This window comes from Pipistrellus hanaki, assembly GCF_964339955.1.
Source record: "Pipistrellus hanaki genome assembly, chromosome: 12".
In the NCBI taxonomy this organism is placed as follows: Eukaryota; Metazoa; Chordata; class Mammalia; order Chiroptera; family Vespertilionidae; genus Pipistrellus; species Pipistrellus hanaki.
The window spans coordinates 31,228,648-31,254,123 of NC_140514.1; the positions used below are offsets into that span (position 1 = coordinate 31,228,648).

The 25,476-nt window shown below is 40.2% G+C and overlaps 2 protein-coding genes across 3 annotated transcripts in view; one reads left to right on the top strand and one right to left on the bottom strand.

Annotated features, from left to right (window-relative positions):
- REL (REL proto-oncogene, NF-kB subunit) overlaps nt 1–7,293 on the top strand; it is a 39,214-nt gene extending 31,921 nt beyond the window's left edge. For both annotated transcript variants that reach the window (XM_084901102.1, XM_084901101.1), the window contains exon 10: nt 942–7,293. In XM_084901102.1, coding sequence (XP_084757228.1) covers nt 942–1,723 — 782 coding nt within the window. In that variant the 3' untranslated portion in view covers nt 1,724–7,293. The remainder of the gene's footprint in view (nt 1–941) is intronic.
- A 3,082-nt stretch (nt 7,294–10,375) lies between these two features.
- Nucleotides 10,376–25,476, bottom strand: part of PUS10 (pseudouridine synthase 10) — a 53,269-nt gene continuing 38,168 nt past the window's right edge. The window contains exons 13-19 of the mRNA XM_084901108.1: nt 25,173–25,229; nt 24,275–24,351; nt 24,121–24,176; nt 23,848–23,965; nt 19,175–19,317; nt 17,211–17,310; nt 10,376–14,619 (exon numbers count right to left, since the gene is read on the bottom strand). Coding sequence (XP_084757234.1) covers nt 14,581–14,619; nt 17,211–17,310; nt 19,175–19,317; nt 23,848–23,965; nt 24,121–24,176; nt 24,275–24,351; nt 25,173–25,229 — 590 coding nt within the window. The 3' untranslated portion in view covers nt 10,376–14,580. The remainder of the gene's footprint in view (nt 14,620–17,210; nt 17,311–19,174; nt 19,318–23,847; nt 23,966–24,120; nt 24,177–24,274; nt 24,352–25,172; nt 25,230–25,476) is intronic.

Here is a 25,476-nt window from a genome sequence, read left to right on the forward strand (position 1 = left end):
TCCATTCTTAGACATGAAACTGCTTTTTTGATATTTTCCACTCCTACTAACTTTTTCATGCTTTGAATATTGAATGGATTGGTCTTGGCCTCCAAATGTCCTATTGGAAATGGGTTTTAGGGAGTTACTGTTTGAGAAATTACATTTCGTTCATATGGTGATCCTTCACTAATTTCGGTATGTCATGCAAGAAACAGTTTAGATCCAGCCGGTAGCCTGTCTTTATAAACAGAGTTTTGCTGGAACATAGCCATGCTCATTTGATTACAAATTATCTATGGCTCTTTTTTCACCACAGTCGCAGGGTTGGTAGTTCCAACAGAGGCTGCAAAGCTTAAAATGTTTACTATTTGGCCCTTTATACAAAAAAAAAAAAAGTTGTCAATTTCTGGTTTCGATCATTCAACCAGAGTTAGAAGTCTTTTGCCCCTTATATTCTTAAACCAGTGCTTACTATGTAAAGCAGTCACAATAATGTGTAAATAAACACAGAATCCTTCATTTTTTTTCTGACTAGAAATTTGTAGTACCTTAGTGTGTTATATCTTAATACATCTTAGATAGTTATGTGGACTTTCAATCATCCCCACTGAGTGATTTTTGGCTAGAGTCCCATTAACAGAAATTCTAATATTCATCTTTCACTTTCCAAAAATATTTTTATAAGACCTCAAAAGCTAGATTTCCAGATTTGACTGGAATGAAATCTGTGCCAAAATAACTTAGCAATCTTATTTATAGGTATTTGTAAAACAGTGTCGCAGAACTTAGTTTAAGGCTTCTGTCATCATTTTAGTGCCATTTAAATTTTTAACTTGAAATGCTACATCAGCGTTCTTGAGAATTTCCTTTATTAGTGTGTTTGTGCAATTTTTGGAAGTAGAACTTTCTATAATTTTTTTCCATTTCAGTGTTGTAATAACGTGTTTCCCCTTCCACAGAATCAAACTCGTTTCCTCCTGGTGCAGTTTTGACAGAAATGTCCCGGCCAGCAGGGGTTTCGAGTCAAGCAGAACCTTATTACTCCCCGTCTGTGTCCATCTCGAGTGCAATGCCACATCATGCCTCAGCCATGCCCCCAATGGTACTTCAGCCTTCTTCAAGCTGCTGGTCCTCAGAGGCCCACCCTGCCTCATGCTCAGTCAACACAAATCCACTGAGTAGTTTTTCAACTGGGACAATTACCTCGAATTCACAGGTTATCCCAACATTCACAGAAATGCCTGTTGAATTGCATGCTTCTAATGCTTGCCTTTATAACAGTACCAACGACATAGGCAGAATGGAAATGCCACCCGCTGCCTTCTGTGGCATTTCCGATGCCAGCATGCTGCAGAATTGCTCTGTGAATATGATCACGCCCAACAATGACGGCATGAGGGAGACTGACAGTTCGAGACTTATGAGAATGAATGTTGGAAGCCCCTCTTGCAACTCGGTGTTAGACCAACGGGAGTTGAGACAGCTCCATCAGATGTCCTCTTCCAGCATGTCGGCAGGCGCCAATTCCGGTACCACTGCTTTCGCTTCACAGTCGGAGGCATTTGAGGGATCTGGCTTCAGTTGTGTAGATAACAGCATGCTGAACGAGCCAGGGCCTTCGAATGGTACTAATCCAAATGGTCATGGTTTTGTTCAAAGTCAGTATTCAGCTATTGGCACTATGCAGAATGAACAGTTGAGCGACCAATATGCATTTGAATTTTACCGGGTTGACTTATAAGACTGAAATGATGGTTCAAACTTTAAATCCTCTTAAATGTTTGCAATCGTGTTGATATTACCTACATAGAAGTCCTATTTTCTATTTCTCCCACCATACGTAAGAAATTTCTCTGATAGGCTCTCTTGGCTGTGGAACTCCTCTGAGAAGTGGAATAGAGGGATGAACTCATCTCTCAACCTCAGGAAGAGCTGCACAAAGCCCCAAGACTTTGCTTCAAGAGTAAATAAATCCACACCATCTGAATTCTAGGCTGTGATGCCCCATGGAATCTTGCATATAGTATATTTAAACTAGCACAGATTTCAGTCTAGGTTAGATCATTATTTGACCATTAGAAGTGTATAATGAATCTATATATATAAAAAGCCAGCAACTGGAACACTGTAATGACCAGAACAATCAGTTGCTATGATGCCCACTGTGGCCAGTGAACCGGCCAACAACCTGCAGCCCCTCCCCTCAGCCAGCCCCCCTTGATTAATCCCCCCATAGGAGACGGGGCTGGCCAGCCAACCTCCCACAGCCCCTCCTCCAGTCACTGACCCCCAATCGCGCGCCCCCCCCCTCCCCACTCGGGCAGGACCGGCCAGCCCACTGCCCACAACCCCTCCCCCGAGCCGGCCCAGCCCTGATCAGCCTTTATTGGAGCTGGCTGGCCGGCCAACCTCCCCCCCATCTCCTCCTGACAGGCCTGGCCCAATCTGGCCACACACCCCCCCCCCCCCCACGCGAATTCATGAACAGACCTCTAGTATTAAATAAAATCAATTTTTCAATTTAAAAAAGCACATACTACACCTTTGGGTATGTAGAATACAAAGTTGGAAATTGCCAGAAAAGGAACAATCCAAAGTAGACATTTAAAAGGGCTTTAGTGTATCTGCTTTTGAAGCACGTGGCCTGATCCTGTGTGTGGTGGGAGTTCTGGCTTTAGAGTCCCCCCCTTGTTTCTACAGAACTGAGCGGAGAGAACAGGAGGGCACAGCTCCAGTTTTTCTAAGTATACTCTTTAATATTTCTTTTGTATTGTATTAATGTATTCCTAGTTAAATGAGTTAACTGATATTTGCTTTTAAGCAAATTTAAGGTAAAACCTGTAATGGCTATGTCATTGGAAAAATAAATTTCTTATTATTTTTGAGGCCCATGGGCCAAGGTGACCCCTAAGGGGTTTTTCTGAGGCTTTTTGGAGTTTCTTAGATTTATATGTAAATCAGAACTTCTTTAAAATGCTAAGTTGGACAGAAGGGCGCTTTTTAGGTATGAGAGGTTCTCTACTTTTTGGGTTGTTTAAATCCATATCTTTACAATAGCTTGTGATTTTAGGTTTACACCTATGTTCTTAACGGGAAGAAATTTCTTTGGACCTCTTCTCTTATGTGTCCTCAATCCCTGCGAGTTCATCCCGTTTCAGGCAGTCGACTCCGAAATTTTACCCCTAGCTTAGATCTGTCCTCTGAACAGCAGATTTGGCATTTACCCATGTGTGTAAAACTGCTTATTTAACATTTGTATCTAGAAATCTAATTAAAGATCAAACCCAACACATTCTTGATCTTCCCTCCCAAACGTGCTTCTCTTTTAAGTATTGCCCCGTCTCAGTAAATGGCAATGCCATGCCTCTAGTTGCTCAGGTCCAGGTCTATGGACTCATCCTTGATTCTTTTTTCCTTTTATCTCCCATATCCAAATCTGTCAGCAAACCTGGTAGGTCCTACCTTCAGAATACACCCAAAGCTGGCCACCTCTTGTGACCTCTACCATTAACATCCTGTTCCAAGCAACCATCATCTTTGGCCTAGATTGAAGGCTATTTCCTCCTGAAACCCTCTTATTTCCTTGGGTCCGTACAGTCTGTTCTCCATACAGTAGCCAGGATGATTATTTTTAAGCCACGTCAAACCACATCATTTAACTGCCCAAAACCAGCCAATGGCTCCCCATTTCAGAGAGGATGCCAAGGTCCTTGAGATGAGCAGGTCCTCGCTCCCTCTCCTACCTCATCTACCACCGTTCCCCCTGCCCCTCAGCCGCATGTGCTCTGGCCTCAGTGCTCCTCTTTGTACTGCCTGGTGGTCTTTGTACTGGTTGTCCTTTCTGCCCGGGATGGTTTTCTCTCAGATGCACGCAGGACACCCTCCTCACACCCTTCAGTCTCACTCCACCTTGCCCGCTCAAAGCCTTCCTCGACACTATCACTAGTTACCCGCACTCCACGTCCCTTCCTTTATCTTTCCCCATAACCTTATCCAAGCACTCATTTGTTTACTGTTTGTCTTCTTGTAGTGGAATATAAGCTCCTTGAGGGCAGAAGTGATTTGCTTCGTTTGTAGAATATAGCTTGTAGAACAGTGTGTCTGCCTCGGGTGAAGCAACCAGTAAACCCTCAAAGTCCTACAGATACAACTGTGTTTTCTGAAACAAAGAATAGCTTTAATAATTAGATGCTCACGGTTTTCATAGTGCTGTTTAATGAGACATCGGGTTTATATCAGAATCATGTACATTTAAGACAGAGATTGATTAATGGTCATCCAAGTAGTTGGAAAGCGAAGTATAATTGTTAATGGGATTGTCATGATTCGAAGTAACTGACTTATTAAAGACCAAGTTTATTTTATAACTAGAGCCTACCATAAATGTTGAGCATATTCCTACCTAGAAACAAGTTGTTTTGTTAGAGAATAGTAAGAAGCTAGGAAAATTCCAGGACAAGCAGAATTTGGAAACTAAGACAGAGTTAAACAGCACTTTGCAGCCACCTAGTACCCTATCTTCCCTCATCCAAGGGTAATTAACATTAAATGGTTCGCACATCTCCTCCCCTACTGAAGGGAAATAGCTTAAATCACCCTACTCAGGGAGACAGAACAGAAATCCAGTTAGTGCCATTTGCCCACCACACCCAAGGACAGACAACTTAACAGAATGAATCTTCCCCCTCAAGAAGACTAGAACTGAGGTCTCCTCGTCTCACTGGTAACAGTTTCACTAACGTAGCATCCAACCAAACCATACATTTACTGGAACAATTAAAACTAGTCAATTTGGTCAAAACAGAGAACGTGAGAATGTCATAAATAAAAATTCTGAGTTGAATGATACTGGGAAATGAGAACAGTAAAATAAGACTTGGGGTCAAGATATTTAGGAAGCAAAAGCAGAAGATTAATGATTAAAAAGATTAAAGCTAAGTACCACTAATGTTTCTCAAAAATTATGATTTCAAAATGAAGCATTTCTGTTGTTATAATTTTAAAAATCACAAGCACATAACATATTTTTGTAGGACATACCAAGAGAAATAAGAACCTGAAGGCATAATTTCTTACCTGTTCAAAATATGAACCCAAGGTATTTCCAGGCAGTGGTTGATAGGTGGTACACTTTTTTTAAAATATGGAGTCCTCTAATTGTATATTAATTAGCATTGATCGGCTTAAACAACTGTTTGAAAACCTAAATGGATTTTTTAAATTAAATAAGCAATTGACTTGCAGTTTTTTTCTGTGTAAACCAAAGTAAGATACTGCTACATCTGTGTTAAGATGGATTTTTTTTTTTTAATTTTCCACGTGCCATTTACTGATCATAGGATTTATTTTATGATTTAAAAAGAATTTTGTCTCTCAATGTGTTTACAGTTTCACCTGGTCTTGTAACTCACCACTCTTAGCTTCTGAGGAAAGGTGAACGTTAGGCCTTTCTAACCTCAACTGGTACACTGGGTCCCCCCCCCCCCCCTTTCTCTCCAGTCCCCCTCCTGTTTCTTTATCCTCACATCAGCATTTAGTGCCCCTTTTTCTGTCTAATAAACTTAATGGAAGTCTCCTTTAGCATAAAAGGAAAGGAAAAACCTCTTCTGCTACCCTCATACTCCTTCCCATCACATCCAGACTCAGAACATGCTTTCTGTCTCCATGTCCTCACTTCCCGGTCATTTCTTACCCTCTCCTCTCTCACTTTTCCTCTTACTATTTTCTTATGCTGTTCTGTGGAACGTGACCTGGGACACCCTCGTTAAACCTAGTTCCTTGTATCAATCTAGTTACCTTGGTATGTTTAGACTGTCTGTAACTTTCCATCCCATGGAGCACTGCCTTCTTGGCTACTCCAAAGTTTCTGTGATAGAGAAGATTCTTCTCTGAGGTTGATTTTTTAATTTTTTTTTAATTTCTTTATTGATTAAGGTATCACATAATTGTCCTCATCCTCTCCATTCCCATCCCAAACCCCTCCCCAGGCATGCCCCCACACCCCTGTTGTCCGTTACCACTGGTCAGGCTTATATGCATGCGCACAAGTCCTTTGGTTGATCTCTCCCCCTTATCCCCACCCTCCCCTACCTTCCCTCTGAGGTTTGACAGTCTGATTGATGCTTCCCTGTCTCTGGGTCTGTTTTTGTTCATCAGTTTATGTTGTTCATTATTTCCTCTAGATCAGGGGTCTGCAACCTTTAAGACATAAAGAGCCACTTGGACCCATTTCCGAAGGGAAAAAAAAAACCTGGGGGCCGCAAAACCATTGCGACATTTAAAACAAGTATAACACTGCATATATTGTTTCTTACCTTAATGCTATATACCGGATCGTGCAGTTAGCTGTCAATCTGAAGAAAAAAAGGACTTTTTCACTTAACAATGTAAAATATATTTTTGCAAATTAATAGCTAATTAAAATATTTAATTTACCTGGTTAATGGGATTTTTGCTCTGAACCTCAGTGCACAGTGTCAGCACATCAGGGCTGTAAGACGTTATCTTCATTTTCACACAGGCTTGCAAGTTGTCGGAGCAGCCGTAAAGTTTCAAAAGAGCCGCATGCATGCGGCTCTGGAGCCATAGATTGCCGACACCTGCTCTAGATGGTTGATCCCCCCCACCCCCGCACCCCCACCCCTAGTTTCAACTCTGGGCCCTCAGCTGGTGCTATTTTTCCCCCAGGGTGACCTTATCAGTGCCTACAACTTCAGCTTTCTCTCAGGCTATCTGAATGCCTTTGGAACTGGTTCTTCCTTTTGTGTACTCTAATGGCATTACCATTTACCCTGCCATCTGAAATAGTTAAACATCACATGCTTCCTTAGTCGTCAAGTCCTTTTTGAATCTTCCTCCCCCAAATCTCTTGCATTTGTCCTTCCATTGGTGCTGAGTTCTTAGTGTAGGCCTCCCCCCCCCCCCCGCATCCCCCCCCCCAACAAGAATGCCTTTTCCACATGCTCCAGTTAAAAATAACACCCCAGTCCTAGCCAGTTTGGCTCAATGGATAGAGCACAATCCCTTGGACTGAATGGCCAAGGGTTTGATTACAGTCGAGGGCGCGTGCCTTGGTTGCAGGCTCGATTCCCTCCTCCACACCCCCATTGGGGTGCTTGCAGGAGGCAACCAATCGAAGTGTCTCTCTCATACTGATGTTCCTGCTCTCCTCCTCCCACTCTCTGAAAAAAGAAAAAAAAAAAAATCAATGAAAAAATAACCTTGGGTTATACAAAAATAACTTTGTATATCATGCAATAAAAAAATACCACCCCATTTCCCCTTATCCCTTATTACATAATGGTCACTCTTGCCTTTCATGTATCATATAGTCTCCCTGTATTGTTTAACCATATATCTTTAAGACTAGGTTTCTCTGAAACTTGAGCCTGCCCCCCTCGCTGAGGTACAACTGCACACTGCTCCTATTGGGGAACTCCTCTCTGAATTGTAGTCACTTAAGGTTTGTCTCATTTATCTTTGGGACTCTTTCCCTTAAGCATAAATCCTGGCATAGTTGGTGCTGAAGAAATGGTAGCTATTACTAGAGAATCAAGGTTGAAATTGACACGAGAGTGATAGGATGTGGTTCTTCAAGGAAAAGGCACTTAACCTGACCCGAAAGGTATTGATGCCAAGATTTTCAAGTTTGTGAAACACTTTACCTCTGCCCCCCGCCCTCATATTATTAGCTGAATTAGGTGGACATTTTACAGTTAGTAGGGTTGTCTCATATGTCTGACTTAGCTTCTCTCTACTGTATGTGAGGGGTTTAACCTCAGTTCTCTGTGCATGTCCTCAGCCCTTATTGTAGCATAGACACTGGAGTCTTCATGACATCAAATCACATGTCATACTTTTTAATGTCTAATGTGCAAAGCACCATGTTTGGTTCTGGAAATGATATAGAGATGAATGAGGCAAAACTCTTTCTCAGAGAGGTCAGTCTTTTTCTTTTACATCTACAGTAAAGTGCACAAGGTGGGTTAATTTTAAGTGTACAGCTTGAATATTTACAGACATAGTCACTTCCAGCACCCCCGAAGTTTCCTTCATGCCCATTGCCAATCTACCTACTCCCCAAAAACCCTCTTCTGGTTTCCATCATTAGCACCTCTCTTCATAGCCTCTTAAAGCAGTCACTGAGCTTCTCCACTCAGAACCTTCTCGAACAGACACAGTTGTATTGTCAGTTTCTAACCTGATATGTCAGGAAAACTTATTATACTAGGACTCCCATGTTAAAGACTTGGAATTGGTGATCTAGGTTGCCTCGTAGCATCAACTCCGTTGTTACAAATTGGTTTATTAAGGGACTTAAGAAATGTCCCTGGGATGTGTAAATAGCATGGAGAAGTGGAAAGGGTGGGGAATTCTTAGACATCTGGGTTCTAATCTTCCCACTCTGCCACTGAAAAGCTGTGTGATATTTAACAAATCACACCTTGTGTGAGCCTGTTTCTTCATATATAAAATTGCAAGTAATGCCCAAGCCTACTTCCCTCACAAAATATGTTGTATTAAATAAAATAACGCATAAGAAACGCTGTACAGTGTGTAGTGTGGATCAAATACTGCTAAACCATCCGTATATGTCCTGGGTCCCTGGTTAATCCCTAGTCCACACACGCCTTCCAGTGGCAGAGTGAGAAAAACCATGTTAGGTTAGGTTTCCTGAAACCGGTTTCTCTTTCGAGTGGCCAGCTGCTGCCCACATCTGGAGGACCTTCATCTGGCTTTATCCTTTCCAAGGCCATTTCCAATAGTATAGCAAAGGTAGGTCAATTAAAGACTTCCAGTTCTGGAATTCTGTGACTTTCTTCCTAAAAAGAGGTCTTATCATAGCTAATGAAGTTACCACTTTAAGATTTCTTTCCCTGTTTTGTTTAAGAAAGGGGCAAAATTAGGATGTTTATAGGCAAGTATTTTTTTCTAAATATTTTTTTTCTATCCTAAATGTCTATGGGTTCAGGAAAATAAAATACCACCTGCTAGTAATTATCTATTTAAAAGGAGTGGAATTTATCATACTCTAGTCGTCTTAATCACCTGCTTCTACAACTTCAGTTTATTATTAGACTTCTAAAAATTTAAGGAGTTACAAAAAAGATTGATTAAACACCTCTGTATGAACAATAATTAGTACAAATTGTTGGTGCTTCAACAAATTGAGTTTTCAGAGATATCAGCAGGTCAATAAAAAGCAAGTTGGTAAAAGTATCAAGTATTCATCTTGCCTATTTTCCTTCTTAAACTTTATCATCTAGTCAAACCATTATAACAAGGTATAACATGCAGTAAGAATTAGATGAGGTTGGAGTATTTGGGGATCCATTTGTGGAATTCAATCTCAGGAGACTTCATTGATGACACACTTGATTTTACTGGATGATTGGCTGAAAGTGTGGTCACCAGTACACAGTACAGGTAGCTTTAAGATGAAATGGAAAGGAAACACAACAAAGTTTTCAAAGTATTAAGTCCCTCAATAAACCCTCTTAAATGCGTGGTGCAGACCACATGCACCCTTTAGAAAAGATCTCTGTTTCAAAAGAATGTACTTAGAAATGCTTTTGTTTATGATGAATCCATTATATTTTTTTACTGTTCTAATTTTTAAAAGTTCTCAGGTACTATTGTATTATTTAATTGTCAAGCGTGGTATCAACATGCAGTTATTTTAAAACTGGAAAATTGTCTTTCATTGTACAGAATATTATCTTAGTAATGTCTTTGTATACAGTAATTTTTTTCTTGGTAACATAATAAATGGGAAAAAAAATTCTAAAACCCCTTATTAAAATGTGTTGCTATTTAACTTTAAAAATATCGAGATGTTCTTTGTATTTGTAGCATCTTCCTCTCCGAGAAAGCTAGTTTGGGTTGCTTAGAAACAGTAGTCGTTTTATTTTTTTTTTAAATATATATTTTATTGATTTTACACAGAGAGGAATTGAGAGGGACAGAGAGTTAGAAACATCGATGAGAGAGAAACATCGACCTGCTGTCTCTTGCACATCCCCCACTAGGGGTACATGCCCTTGACCGGAATCGAACCCGGGACCTTTCGGTCCGCAGGCCGACGCTCTACCACTGAGCCAAACTGGTCCCGGCAGTCATTTTATTTTTATTTATTCTTTAAAATATATTTTATTGACTTTTGAGAGAGGGATAGAGAGTTAAAAACATCAATGAGAGCCAAAACCGGTTTGGCTCAGTGGATAGAGCGTTGGCCTGAGAACCGAAAGGTCCCGGGTTCGATTCCGGTCAAGGGCATGTACCTTGGTTGCAGGCACATCCCCAGTAGGGGGTGTGCAAGAGGCAGCTGATCGATGATTCTCTCTCATCGACGTTTCTAACTCTCTATCCCTCTCTTCCTCTCTGTAAAAATTCAGTAAAATATATTTAAAAAAACAACAACAACAAAAAAAAACACATCGATGAGAGAGAATCATCGATCAGCTGCCTCATGCACACCCCCTACTGTGGATGTGCTTGCAACCAAGGTACATGCCCTTGACCGGAATCAAACCCGGGACCCTTCAGTCCGCAGGCCGACATTCTATCCACTGAGCCAAACCGGAAACGGTTTCGGCTACAGTAGGCATTTTAATGGAATGCTGCAGCAGAATATACTTGCATATGTAACTGTCCTTTGAAATGACAGATAATTTTGTAGAGTACTGAAATGCCTTTTAAAAAGACTTCTATTTTCTGCCTGATTGATTTCCTACCGGTTTCCTTCCTGAATAACTGAGAGCAAGTCATTCACTCATTCTGAGCAAGGCACAGGTAGGTATTAACCCCAGCGGGTAAAGATGGTGACCCGGTGTGGGGTTAGTGTGCAGAGCCCGAGGGGAACACCTGGGGCTAGTGGGGAGTCTCAGTGATCCAGGAGACCACCTATGAGGGGGACTGATCCGTTAAGCTAATATATTAAAGCTAATGGGAGCCAGATTTCTCACTCTCAGTGAAAGAAATGGCAAACATGGAAAGGGAAAGAGAACTAGAGTTATGGTTGGAATTGGAAATAGTGGTATAATTCATAGTGTTCAGTATATGTAAAAAAATAAATAAATAAAAATTGCAAAAAATAAAAAAAAATTGCAGAGGTAAGCAGGAGTGTGTGCATGCCATGCGAGGGCTTGGGAGCACCAATGCCACAATAGCAATGAGCAGACATAGTGCCCGGATTTTGGTTTATAAACCCATTTTCTACTAAAAGAAACTAGTTCCTCTTAGTGAAATAGCCCACGCTAGGGCTGGTGCAGGTGAAATACAAGATGAGCTTGGAAAGTTTTTTTGTATTAAAGCAACAGCATTCAATAATAATAATAATAATAATAATAATAATAATAATGAACATTCTCCAAGAAAATAGGGTCATATCAACAGGACTCAGCGTGGTGGGGCATCCCCTGGTGAAATCAGTACTTAGAAATCAAAATAAACAGCAGTAACAAATTATAACTCATTGAATAAAACAGGAAGCCATGAATACACAGGAAAAGTTCTACTTAATATAGAACTTACCAATGCTAACCAAAGAATATAACAGGAATTAGAAAATGAGTATTTGACAATCATTGTAATAATGGATTCTGTTGAAAATCTTCAATGAATGCTAATACTAATAAGTGGAAGTGTGAAGTCACTCTGTACGATATTTATTAAAGGGAAAGAAGAGTGGAAGAGCTTCACAGACACTACCTCATTAACTGAAAGAAGTCTAATCATTGGTTAACAGCACAAGCCAAAACTGTGTGACACTTTTGCAAGAAGAAGATCCTATCTCTTCTATGGTATTCTTGTTAGAAAAGTACAACCTGAATCTATTAATGAAATACCAGGCAAACACAAATTGAGGAACAATTGGCCTGAAATCTTCAAAGTGTTAAAATAATGAAAGTCAAGGAAAGAGGAACTGTTTCAGATTCGTGGAGACTAAACTGTGATCCCTCAACTGTGCAGCATCAGATTAATTCCTGACTTCGATCATGATATTGTGATGACTGAAGTAGAACAATGTCCTTGCTTATAGGAATTACACACTAATGTATTTGGGGTGATAGGGCATCACTGGCTCAATGGTTCAGGAAAAAAGTTTCTTTGCACTTTTCTTGCAACTTTCCTGTAAATTTGAAATTGAAAGTATTTTTTCATAATTTTTTTAAAAAGGTACCATTTAAAAAAAATCAACTCAGAAAAGCTTACCTCAAAATTCATTCTTTTATATGGATGTAAAAATCAAAGAAGGAAGCTCCAAAAGAAAATATCTACCTAAGTAAAGAGTTTTTCTCTTTGGAAATGGAAGTTTAACTTCTAAGTTTATTTCACATAATTTACAAATGTAAGTAGTTAATCTTATTTAGGAAATTTTTAATTTTACCAACTTTATTTTTTACTTTTCCAGGTATTTAGAGTTGATGTTTTTCCTAAACTAAACCACAGACTATATTTGGGACAAAGAGATGCTAAGAAGTACAAAAGGTCCTTTCCCTAAGTGTTATTTAAAAGATTTAAACAAAGCTGTAAGAGATCACAAAACTAATTTAAAAATATTTTTATACAGGCAAAAGTGCAACTATAAAACATTACCTAATGTTTTCAGTTTTGCATAAAAACCTATATTAATTTAGCCTCTATCTCATAATTATTATATGAACTTTTGAAATAAATATTTACAACTAAAATTTATTCTTTGCTCGAAATTTTGCATAACCTCAGGAACAAACATTTAAGAAATAAAAGTCTTCTAATTTATGCTAGCTAACGAGGTTCTGAATTCTTCCATTTTGCAGATCCACTGAATTCAAAGACAAGCCAAAAATGTGCAAAAGGCTGGCATCATTTAAATGTCTTTTTGTAGCAAAATTTCCCCAGAAACTGAGAAATGTTCACACAAAAGTTCTTACCTTTTTATCAAAAGTTATTGATAAAATAACTTATTATCCCTTTCTATTATCCCTTTCTCATTTTCTGGCTTATTAAAAATAATGGGGAAAAATTATTTGCTATTATTCACATAATGAAATTTCATGAAAAACCATTTTCCTGATTTCTGAAGTGAATAATACATCTTGTCAGGCTGGTGTGGCTCAGTGGGTGAGCATTGAGTTATGAACCAGCAGGTCGAGGTTTGATTCCTGATCAAGTCATATGCTGGGGTTTTAGGCTCTATCCCCAGTAAGGGGGGAGGAAGATGTTTCTATCAATAATATATATATATATATTTTTTTTTAAATTTTAAAATAATACATCTTAGTATCTGTGAATTATGTGGAATGGAGAAATAGGAAACTGGGTAATCCAATACTACCCAAGTCACATGTGTTCTGAGCTCAGATAGTTGAGTCAGGGTGATGGGAATGACACTTGCGTGTGAAATTTTAATGAGACTCCTTTCTGAAAGTTTTCTCTTAATGACTCAACTGTTTTCTCTAGGTTTTGTTTGTTTTGGCCTCTTCATAGTTCTGATAACTAACTTATTAGCAAATGGTAATCATGAGATACTATGAAATATACTTGGGCTATTTTTGGGTAAGCTCCTTGAGTTGGCATCTAAATTCTAAAAGTCAATTTTCATGGTTATGTGCATTAAAATGACATCTTCAACTGCCTCCTTCACACAGTATGTGCTCAATAATAGGTTTACTAGAAAGGGCGTTATAGACCAGGAAACTTAAGTTTTGGTCTTAGACATGGAAGTAACTAACAATTTTAGATAAAAAATTTAACTGTTATCTTTGGTTTTCATATTTATAAAATGGAGATGATAATATCCCATCTGCCTGATGAGGATGTTTGAGGTTAGATAATATATTGAAGCCCTCTATAATAGTAACAGCTTTCCTTTGTTTGGCAATCTCAATTTTTCAAAATCTTATCCCTGGCAATGAAGTTATTGAAGGCACTTGTGTCTCCTTCTTTAAAAGATTTATGAAAGTCTCTTACCTCAGTTCCTAAGGTTTTACTTTCCCTCTTGAGGAAAGGCATTGACAATTTTAGATTGTCAAAAGAGTAATTTGAAGTCATTAGCATTTGTGACAAATCACACCAAGAGTACTTCTATTGGTAATAGCTTGCTAGAAGCTTACTGGGGAAAATATTAATGGTGTCATATTTGCATTTGGTATCTTATTATAAGATACTGTGCTGCATAAATATAGACATAACTTATCAACATTGTTTTTAAAAATTTAGAACATGATTTTAAAAGTGGCAATTCTCTTGTGAAGGGAAGTTTTGCTGAAACAAATTACAGCTTCTTGAGATTATCAGAGAATGTATCCTGTTTGTGCGCCTCTCGAAATGGGAGAATGAATATAGGGAATGGTTTCATAATTCCTAGTTGGACTTGTGGGGGGTTGGCGAGGGAACAAGAAAAATCATAAGACATCCTTAGAACAACATAGCACGCATTCTGCACATACTGTATATGGATCCTGAGATGTTACAAGTTTAAAAATAAACAGATCAACATGATCCAAACAGTTGCCAAGACACCCTTATGGTGGGTAAACAGCCGTTGTACAATGTATGCGGAATGGATGTCCATGTCGGGCCGCGAGAACCCTGCTCCGTTTCCAAACTTGAAAGCTAGTCGTCCAGAGCAGGGGGCCAGTCAACATCTACAGACTGGAAGGAAGAAAACAAGTCATTAAAACATACTCCTGTGCCAGGAAGCAATTGCTTGGTGACACTGTGTAAATTAAGACTTCTAATCTAAAGCTAAGTGACTGGCCAACCAGCTGACAGACCGGTAGCTATAATGCGCATCGACTACCAGGGGGCAGATGCTCAATGCAGGAGCTGCCGAGCAACAACTTTGCAAAATGCCCTCTCGCACTCTGGGACCCCTTGGGGGATGTCAGACTGCCGGTTTTGGCCCAGTCCCCACAGGCCAGGCCAAGAGACTCCGCCTGCTGGAGGGACCCTGCTCACTCCGCAGATGCCCTTCGATCCCCAGCACCACCCCAAGTGCGGCCAGCCAGGGAGGCTGGCTCCAGGGCATGTCTGGCCCATTTCGCCCAGTCCCGCCCTGCAAGCCACCTTCTAATTAATTTCCTTTCAATGTGCACGAATTCGTGCACCAGGCCTCTAGTCTATATAATAAAAGCCTAAGTGACTGTTAAGGCAGAACAACCAAACAACCAAATGGGAGCCTCTCCTGCCTCTGTGGTGGCGCTAATGAGCAGCCAGCCACGCTGTAAGGGGCCTGCCGCTAAGAAGCAGTGAGCCGAGCAGTAAGGAGCGAGCAGGCAGGCTGTAAGGAACAAGAGGTCCCAGACATCCCCTGAGGGGTCTCAGACCTGAGGGGTGTGCGAGATGGCGCAGGCTGGCTGAGGGACTTTCCTCCCCAACCCAGTGCACAAATTCCGTGCACCAGGCCTCTAATTTACTATGACAGAAGATACTGCATTTGAAGAAAAGAAATAATGAATGCAATTTAACACTCTGGAACCCTCTGGGATCTGGGATTCTTGGGCCTGCAGTCTGTTGCTGAATTTATTGAGCATTCTGTTACTCAGCTGATTATTCGTTGTGCCTGTTGACTGATAGAGTACACTGAAAAATTTTTAATGTTATTTATGGGTAACTAACAAAGAAGTTCAGGTGGTAATACCTATTTTCCCTGAGAAGTCTCAGCTGCTTTTACTCTTTTGGTCATTTTCATGTTCCCATATTTCTACTCACCCTGGTCTGGCTCTTCTAAAACAAAACCTTGAGCTTCAAGTCATAATGAAATTATAGTACCAGACTATTCTGTGCCACATTCCAGGCCTTAGAAGTACGAAATTGCACTTTGTCCTAACTACCCTAGAGGGCTCCATTTTGGGGAACGTTTCTTTAAAAAAAAAAAAAAAAAAAAAAAATCCACTGTACCTGTTGTTTGAAACTTAAACTATAAAACGTGAACTAATTTGCTAAAAAATGATTTTCAAATTAATCTGAGTCACTTCACATACCATATTCAGAAAATATTAGAAAACCCCAAATAACTATTGCATATGTGTGTGTGTGTGTGTGTGTGTGTGTGTGTTCTTTTATAAATCTCAAGGAAATAACTGGGTTCTATTTGAGAATATAGCCATATGTCCAACACCCATATGTAAGTTAACGGGTAGTTTCTCAAGCCTGAAAACTAAAGATCACTGTTCACAATCTTGTGTGTTGAGGGCCAGAGAGGGTAGGTACGTTGTAAGGTTGAAAAACTCTACAGGTGATTCTATTGAACAATCAGAGCTGAGAAACACTGGCCTGTGGCTCTTCTGACACTCCTAAGCTGTTCTGAGAAGTGAGGTAAAGAAGACAACGCAGCTGGGATTTCCTTTAACAGCCGGCTGTCTTCGTCAGAATGACGGTGTCTCCCTGAGGAGGCTCCCTGCGGCCTTGAAGATGCTGTCACTGGCTGAGCTGTATGAGATCCAGTCTGAAAGCACTCAGGAGACCTGCTGGTGAGGTAATAATGTTCCAGGGCTCACCTGATTGCCATAGCTGCTTCCACACTGGGCGATTCTACCCACTTTTTATACCAGGTACAATTCCCAAGTAGGAAATGTTAGCATCTCCTAAAATGTTTGTTGTGGGGGGTGGGAAGGGGCTGTATTCCAAGGAGCACAACCTATGACTCAATACCTACTGCTGCTCAAAAGAGAAAAATAGTGATGGATAACTTCCTGAAAGATCCACTCTGTCCACTTTTCTAATTACTTACAAATTTAACCTTGTTTCAATTCAGATTATAAGAGTGGAGAATTTGGACCGCATCACAAGGTTCCCTTATAGAACTGCTTTTATTAATAACCATGGGTTCAACCCATTTTTCTACCCCTGTCCTGAACATACATTTCTCAGTAGTTTGCCTTAAATTCTATAAAAGACAAAATTGCTATGGGAATGAACTATAGAATCCAAAGGACATATGAAAGGCACTTACAACCTCATTTCTTTGCTTGGTTGAAGGGTTTAGATCTCATGCCATATGTAAAGAACAATTAATAAGTTAGCTAAATATTTTTGCAAGGGTCATAAATGAGATCTTGGGGGTTTTTTTTTAAAGATATAAAAATTCCCAGACAGACCCTCCTTGTAATATAAAGCTATTGTAAGATTTTGATCATTTTCAAACACCTCTTAAGGGAAGCAGTACTATTTGGCTTCATGCCAAAAAAGCATATCTTTGAATTCAAGGGGCACATGGGCATTTCCATGATAAAATGGTTTACCTCAACATCCAGCTCAAGAATGTCTGCAGTCACATTCATCAGGGAGCCCAGGTTCGGCTTGGTTCTCCCAAAGTCTCCATGTACAAACTCTTTAATGTAGCTGGGGTTTGTTTAAGGAGAAACATAGGGCAGCCTTACAGTACTAATGGTTTGGTGAGATTTGATCGATGAAAGAGAAATAAAAGTAGAAATGTTGCCGAAACCGGTTTGGCTCAGTGGTAGAGTGTAGGTCTGTGGACTGAAAGGTCCCAGGTTCTATTCCGGTCAGGGGCATGTACGTTGGTTGTGGGCACATCCCCGGTGGGGGGGGTGCAAGAGGCAGCTGGTCGGTGTTTCTCTCTCATCGACGTTTCTATAATAGCTCTCTATCTCTCTCCTTTCCTCCCTGTAAAAAATCAATAAAATATATTTATTTATTTATTTTTAAAGTAGAAATGTTACAAGAGAGATTATTTCTGGGTTGTGACTTGTGATGTGTGTCTTAGAAGTTAGGCTTCACAAACTGGGTCCCAGCTGCCTTGCAGCCAACGTCAGGACCTACGACTTGCGTTTATATCAAACTTACCAAGGGCCATCATTTTCTTTTTTCTTTAGCTCATCTCCAAGTGTCAAGGTTTGGATATGAGTTTTTGCAATCAGCTGTAGATAAATGCTACATATATATTTTTTTTATTTTTCTATTTTTTTAAATCTCAGCTATTGTTTCTTTGCCACAAGTTCCATTTTGACATCTGTTTTGCCAACATGGTTAGCAAAAGGATTAAGTAAATTCTCTCTCTCTCTCTCTTTTTTTAAAGGGGCAACTTTGTGCTTTACTCATAGGTCTTCAAATTTTGAAGTCAATGACTAAATCCTAAAATTAGTTATTAATAAGATTATATTAACATTCCTTATATAGGACTACTATAACCTTGATAATCATACCCTGAGGGATGAAGTGTAAGTCAAATGAGCAATATCTGTGAAAAGCATATATTTCTGGGTATAACCACATGGTATCTAAAGCTTTGCCAGTCTGTCTTGGCTAATGCCTTAAGTTACATGTAGATGGCTAGTTCTAAAAGCATCTAATGAGATTAAAAAGATCTTAGCTTCTTCAAAAAAACCACTGCATTGCTCCCTACCGTGTTTCCCCGAAAATAAGACATCCTCCGAAAATAAGACCTAGCGCATGGAAAGATAAGACATCCCCTGAAAATAAGACCTAGCGCAACTTTGGGAGAAAAAATTAATATAAGACACTGTCTTATTTTCGGGGAAACAGGGTAGCACACAAAACTAAAGCTGAGATTAGGTAGAAAGGATTTTTTTTTTTTTTTTTTTTTAAAGAACTGTAATTTCTTTGAAATCCCATCCACATGCCATCTGTAATGGTCAGATATGCTCCAAATAACAAAAATACAAAGATCTGCCCACTGAATAGACCACCCTTTGTTGTAAATGGTAAAAACTTGGGAGATTTTAGAAGTTACCTATGCCTATTTTTGAGGGGGAAACTTTGGTCACGCCTAGGGTGGGACAGGGGAGACAGAGAGGTGAGGAGGTTGGTGGAAAAGGAGAGGCAGGCTAATTACAGCATTCTAGTGCAAATGCTATTTGGTGATTAAAAATTACCACTTTCTCTCTTCTATCCATACATATATCATTAATCTTATACCAGTTAGAAGGCATTTTGTCATTTCATGCTAGGTCACAAAATACTATAAAACCAAGAAACAAAAACTAGGAGCACCTTTGAAAAGTAAACTAAAGCTAAGACTACAGCACTTTGAATTGGCTGCTGCCTCATGGTTTACAATGGCATTTTGAAAAATTCAAATTTAATGAGGGGATAAACACTCAAACAAGACAAAACAAAAAAAAAAATCTTCTCCAACCTGACCCTTGGCCTACCCTCCTAGATCCTTTGAACCTTCCACTAGGGTTGGGGTTAGATCATTGCTGTGCAGAAGGTGAAAGGATACGTCCCCGCCTGAGTCTTCAGCTGGAGGCGGAAATGATGCTCATCCACATAGCACGCCTCCATGGCGTGGATGACGCGGCTTCGTACGGCCAGGGGCCTCCGGTGCAGGACCCGCAGCGGTGTCTTCTGGTCGATCTTTAAGTCCTGAGGAGTATGTGGTACACAGCTATGGAGTCAGCTTTGCTGCCCACAGAAGCTCCTGTTAGCCCCTCCTTTGTCATCTGTGGCTCACCACATGTGTTTTCTTTAGAGGACCCACCAACCGCCGTCATGGTAGAAACTAACTAATACTGTGATAAACTGTATGGTAAAGGCCCATGCTCTGTTGGACTTCTCATCGCCTCATCCAAACTGACTCACTTTCTGGACCCCAGTGCACCAGAAAAGGCTTTGAAGTCAATGTTCCCCAAAGTCCCTGTTGCTCTAATATTTAACCACTAGAGGTCCAGTGCGTGAAATTCGTGCACTCAGGTGTGTGTGTTTGGGGTTTGGGGGGTGATCCCTCAGCCTGGATTGCAGGAGGGTGCAGGCCAGGCCGAGGGACCCCCACGGTGCACGATCATGGCCAGGGAGGGACACAGGAGATTGGCCAGCAGGGGAGGAATCACAGGAGGGATCCAGGGCATGTCCAGCCTGTCTCCCTAAGTCCCAATCAGTTGGACCCCAGCAGCAAGCTAACCTACAGGTTGGAGCGTCTGCTCCCTGCTGGTCAATGCACGTCACAGTGAGTGGTTGAGAGGCCTTAGCATATCATTAGGGTATTATTCTTTGATAGGTTGAATGGACAACCAGATGACCAGACACTTAACATATTAGGTTTTTATTATATAGAATTAGGAACCTGCCCTTTACATAAACAGCTTTTCTAGAAGGCATATGCTTTTTCCCTAACCCAACAAAATAACCTAGTAGTGGAGATTTCAGGCTGGGGTGAGAAATGGCAGTTTTTGAAGGCGGGATTTCGGCCTCCCTTTGTGTACAGGCAGTGTGCATGTGTTAGATAGAACTGTACACCTACTCAGGGTTATTTTTTTTGGTTACAAGAAAGGACACATCTGAAAAATCAGCAGTTGCATCATAATTTTAGGCTGGTATTTCCACATAATAATGACAAGTGCGAGTGTGCAATAAACCACAACCTCTTACTCTTTGTTGGCTCAGTAAAGTTACTTGAGAATAACAATACTGCATGTCTTTTTACAATTCAAAATTTTTTTAGGGACACAGTCTTGTTTTCCTCACAATTAGAGAATTCCTTTTATGTCACAAGATATAAATAAAGAAACAGAGGTTAGTATTATAAAAAGCAAACTAATTCCAAGTTTCAAAAATAAGTATTGGGTACAACCAGAAATGTAGATTCATAACAACTTTGAGTCCTCTGCCATTTCTTGTTGGAACAACTCCTTTCTAATTTACATGATAAGAGTGCCTGAAGCCATACCAAGAAATATTTTGGTCTGGTCCAACCCCCGCAACCCCATCAAGTTCTCCACCAAAAAGAAAAGAACAAGTTCTGACAACTACACTTTGAGTTGTGTGACTGCTTTTATCAGAGCAATGAGTCAATGGCCCCTCCTTACTCAGAGGGCTCTTTTCCCATTTTTTTTTTTTTTTCAATTACAGTTGCCATTCAATTTTATATTAGTGTCAGGTGTATAGCACAGTGGTTAGAGATTTATATAACTTATGAAGTGGTCCCCCCAATAAGTCTAGTACTCACCTGGCACCATACACAGATATCACAAAATTATCAACTCTATTTCCTATACTTTATATCCCTGTGACTAAGTCATGGGCTTGATGATTCAATAATTCTTTCATGTTAATAGCACTTTGTTCTGACAAGATAAGCTGTCTTCAGAAGGTCTGACATTCATAAGATTTGTTCTTGCAAGTCATAGATGTAGACCTATCTTTATCTTTTTTTTTTCTATTTTAGTGTGTGTTTTTTTTAAGTAGTTAGATCATATTCCAACTTGTTCTACCATTTCCTTATTAAAGGAAATTCATTTTGTTTCCAGTTTTGTTCTCTGGCCAGTAAGACCAAAAGAAGGACAAGGCAGAACTTTTAAGGAATCTGTAACGATGTGGCCTCTACTTTAGAGTACCTTTAAATGAGCAACTATTTAATGAATACTCATCACTGTTTCCATAACTTTCATCACTCCAAGGGCTTTGACCCATGAGCCAGTCAATGGAAATACCTCTATAATAACACTCAGATCAACACACACTCATGTGTCATTTTTGGTCTGACTATTTTTAGCAGCAAAAGGAAACCAATCACCTACTCCAACATTACACTCTGCTGAATGTTCAGAAACACACATAAACACACACAAATGATTTTTCCTTCTTGGAAGTAGGTTGCCCTTAGAAAAAGAGAAGAGTAATAAGTCTGAAGTGACTTTTTCTCAGAATGGGGTAATACCAAAAAATACGTTTTTATATTTTTTATACCAACAGGAATACTTGAAAACTATTTTAACTCTAACACTTAAAAAATTATCAGGCCCTAGCTGGTTTGGCTCAGTGGATAGAGTGTCGGCCTGTGGATTGAAGGGTCCTAGGTTCAATTCAAGTCAAAGGCATGTACCTTGGTTGCGGGCACATCCCCAGTGGGGGGTGTGCAGGAGGCAGCTGATGGATGTTTGTCTCTCATCAATGTTTCTAACTTTCTATCCCTCTCCCTTCCTCTCTGTGAAAAATCAATAAAATATATATATTTTTTAAATTTATCAGAAATCATATAGTCTCTGATCCCAACAGTCCAGTTGAGCTGTGGATCATTAAAACAGACGTTTTAACTATTTAAGCTGTACCTATAAAAATTACCTTTCAGCAATACTTCTGAATTAACTCTACAGCTACCTCCTCCCAACTCTAAATCTATTTTTCAAATGAGTTTACTTTCCCTACAGCATTCTGAATGACTTGTACACGTGGCATGAAACAGAGGCTTAAAGATTTGTTCTGCAATCTTAAAGATAGCCATCTGTGCTACAACTATCATCCCAAAGGCCCTCGATAACAGGGCCAAAAGCCAAAAGGCCTTAACCACAGACTCACAGGACCTGAGAACGGGGCATGTTTCGTCTGCCCTGATCGTACAGATCAACTTCTATAAGCAGGTGCGTTTTCACCAAAACACTCAGCCTACAAACAATATTTTGCACCTCACTTTTTTCCCCCCATCATGCCATGGGTGCTCCTGCAAGTCACAGAGGTAGACCTACCTTTATTTTTTTTTTCTATTTTAGTTTTTTTTTTTTTTTTAATGGCTATATCATATTCCAACTTGTTCTACTGTTTCCTTATTAAAGGAAATTCGTGTTGTGTCCAGTTTTGTTATTGTTAATGTTTGCCACATCGAGCGAAAATCCTTGATACATCGTTAGGCGCTGGGATTTTATTTTTTCAGGACAGACTGCCGGGAGTACATGTGCTGGGTAGGAGACCAGTGTATTTTTAATGTTTACAGTAACTGCCACATGGTTTTCCCAAAAAGCCTGGAACACTCTACATTCCTACTGAATGTGTGCTCAAGCCTTTTCCTCGGCCCCGACCAACAGGTGGTCTGAGTCTCAGAGGAGCAAAGTGATGGTCTTATGGGGAACATCTTTTTGAGTGGTCCTTCACCATCTGGAGTTGCTCTTATTTTCAGCTGCTTGTTCGTATCCTTTGTCTTTTTTCTCTATTGGGGCTTGTATTTTCCATAAGTATAAATCCTACTCAGCATATCTTTTGCAGATTTGTTTTCTACATAGTTATACATATGTGTACACACACTGAGTGTGTGTGCTTTCTCCCCTTACCATTTGTCAGGACCATTTCCATTTTGTCAGCAAATACTCATCTACCACATCATTTCTAACAGCTGGCTAGTCATCGTCCCTCATTCAGATAAGCCATAAGATTAAACCAATCCCCTCTAGCAGATCATCAGATTATTACAAAATATTGCCCATGTAAATAATGTCCTGATAACTACGTATGAGCATGTCTGTGCCCATTTATTCTCATTTCTTGTGTGTGGAAGTAGATTATCTTTATAGGAAGAGGTGGGGGCGAATGGGAAGAAATATTCAAACGAACTGGCAGACCCATTATAATGGCATGCTCATGTGAAGGAAAACCTAGCATGGGGCGCGCGCGCGCGCGCGCGCACACACACACACACACACACACACACACACACAAAATGTGCTCTACCATTACGCTGTCCTATTTATTTATAACATGTTTTACGTATTTTATGTTTCTTTTGTACAGGAGGCCAAATACAATAGTAGCATTGCTGAGTGTTTCCTATGTGTCAGATACTGTTCTAGGTGACTAAACTCATTTAATTCTAATTTTATAGACGGAAAAATTGAAGAGGCTAAGTGACTTGTCCAAAGTCACACAATTGAGAAATGCAGACCCAGGGTTTGTGCCCAGGCATCTGTCCTCAGGCACAGGCTCCTCATCACCAGCAAGACTGCCTCTCAGGCGGGTTCGATGAACTGCCCAGTCCTTCAGCTGGTAAGTGGCAGAGCCAGGATTGGAAACCAAGCCTCACAGTCCCCAATGCCCATGCTCTATGATTTGCGGGTAAACAAACGAGAAGACAAAGGCCTCTTTTATAGGCAGTAGAAAAATAAAATAAGAAGAATCAGGGCACTTAGCTACCTTCATGTCATTTAGAAATTCAATGTCTTCCTTCCGTATGGCTCTGTTTGTCCATATTAAGGCACTATAGGTCTTGGTCTTTTCTTCTTCACCTTCTTTCATGTGTCCTATCGCCTCTCTAAAATAAATCATAAATAAATAAATAAATAATAAATAAATAAATAAAGCAAGCTACGCTTGTCTGAATATATTCTGGATATAATTCCCTTATCAGATCTATGCTCTGAAAAAGATACATGCTTTTGAAATGACCTCCGGTGAGCCTACCCGTACCTTGTGACCAGCTGCAAGTCACGGACTTGGATTTTGTTGGACGAGCTATTAATTTTCTGTAGCAGCAGAAAAAGAAAAGCAATTAAAAAAGCAGCTCCAGGTCAGTCACCGAGGGGCACCAGCAGGACGATCCCCACGCCATGAAGTGGTTTACCTGCTGAAGCGCCTTCATTTCCTGTGCCGTGAAGCGCACTCGGTGAGGATTCACCAGCTCGATTGCAAAGGGCCTTCCTGCAGCACACGCCCCGCCATGAAACAGAAACGCGTGCGGGGAGTTAACAGTCGGGCGGATGCAAGAGGGTTAGGAGGTGTGAAACACGGGGTGAGCCCTAGAGGACTGAAAGTTCAGCCACCTCTGGAGAGGGGAGAATGTGTGAAAAGCATGAAGGGGCTTCTGGGGGCTGCTAAACCCCAGGACGGGCAACATGTGAAAGAGACTGCTTTCCCGGAGGTCCACGAGCAAGCCTGTGTGAATTACAAAATAAAATCCACACGACCACTGACAGACTTGGTCACACTACGGTCATGTTGTCACACGCAGCCACAGGTAAGCCTCGCTGAAATCCGTCCTCGCTTAATCCTCTCGTGAAACAGAAAAGCTGTGGTTCTACGAGAGGAAGGATCTATAAGTCTCAAATAGCTCTCATTATTCTTGCAATGAAACCATGTAAAACCAGAAATGAAGGCTAAAAGAGCAGAATCACTTTTTAAACGGAGATGTGCATTTTAAAAACTGTACTTGTCCTGCTGAGATGCTATTAAGTGGAACAATTAACAATCAAATTTTGGGAGGGAAATCAGGCACCTCCTTCTGAATGCACATAAAAGTCCCTTGTAACCTACAGGCATGCCATAAAAAATGGCCTCTGAAGAAATGAGTCCTGTTAAAACTTACCAGTTATATAATTTACAGAGATAGCTCCGTAATCCACAAAGCTTCCTCACTTGGACAGAAGCTCTAGGCTCCACCCACTTTGGTTTTGAGTAAGTGACTACAGTAAACTATAGTGATAATCTGAAAGTTCCAGTCAAGTGATATGTTGCAATCTTACCATTTCCTAATGTCCTCACATCTACATCTTCTCTTCCAGAGGATGAAAAATTAAAACCTAAAGAAGGCAGATAAAGAAGAGAAAAAAAAATCAGAGAAAATAATAGTCCTAAGACTTCCATTCCCACCCTTTTGGTAGAAACCCAATTTTTCTTGAATAATTTACAGGGGAATCCCAAAGGATAGTCATCATCCCACCTCTAATTCCATCCTAAAGATTACAATAATAATAATAATAAACACTTTTTATTGAGCACTTACTATATGCCAGGCACTGAGCTAAAATTTGTGCATACGTTATTTCA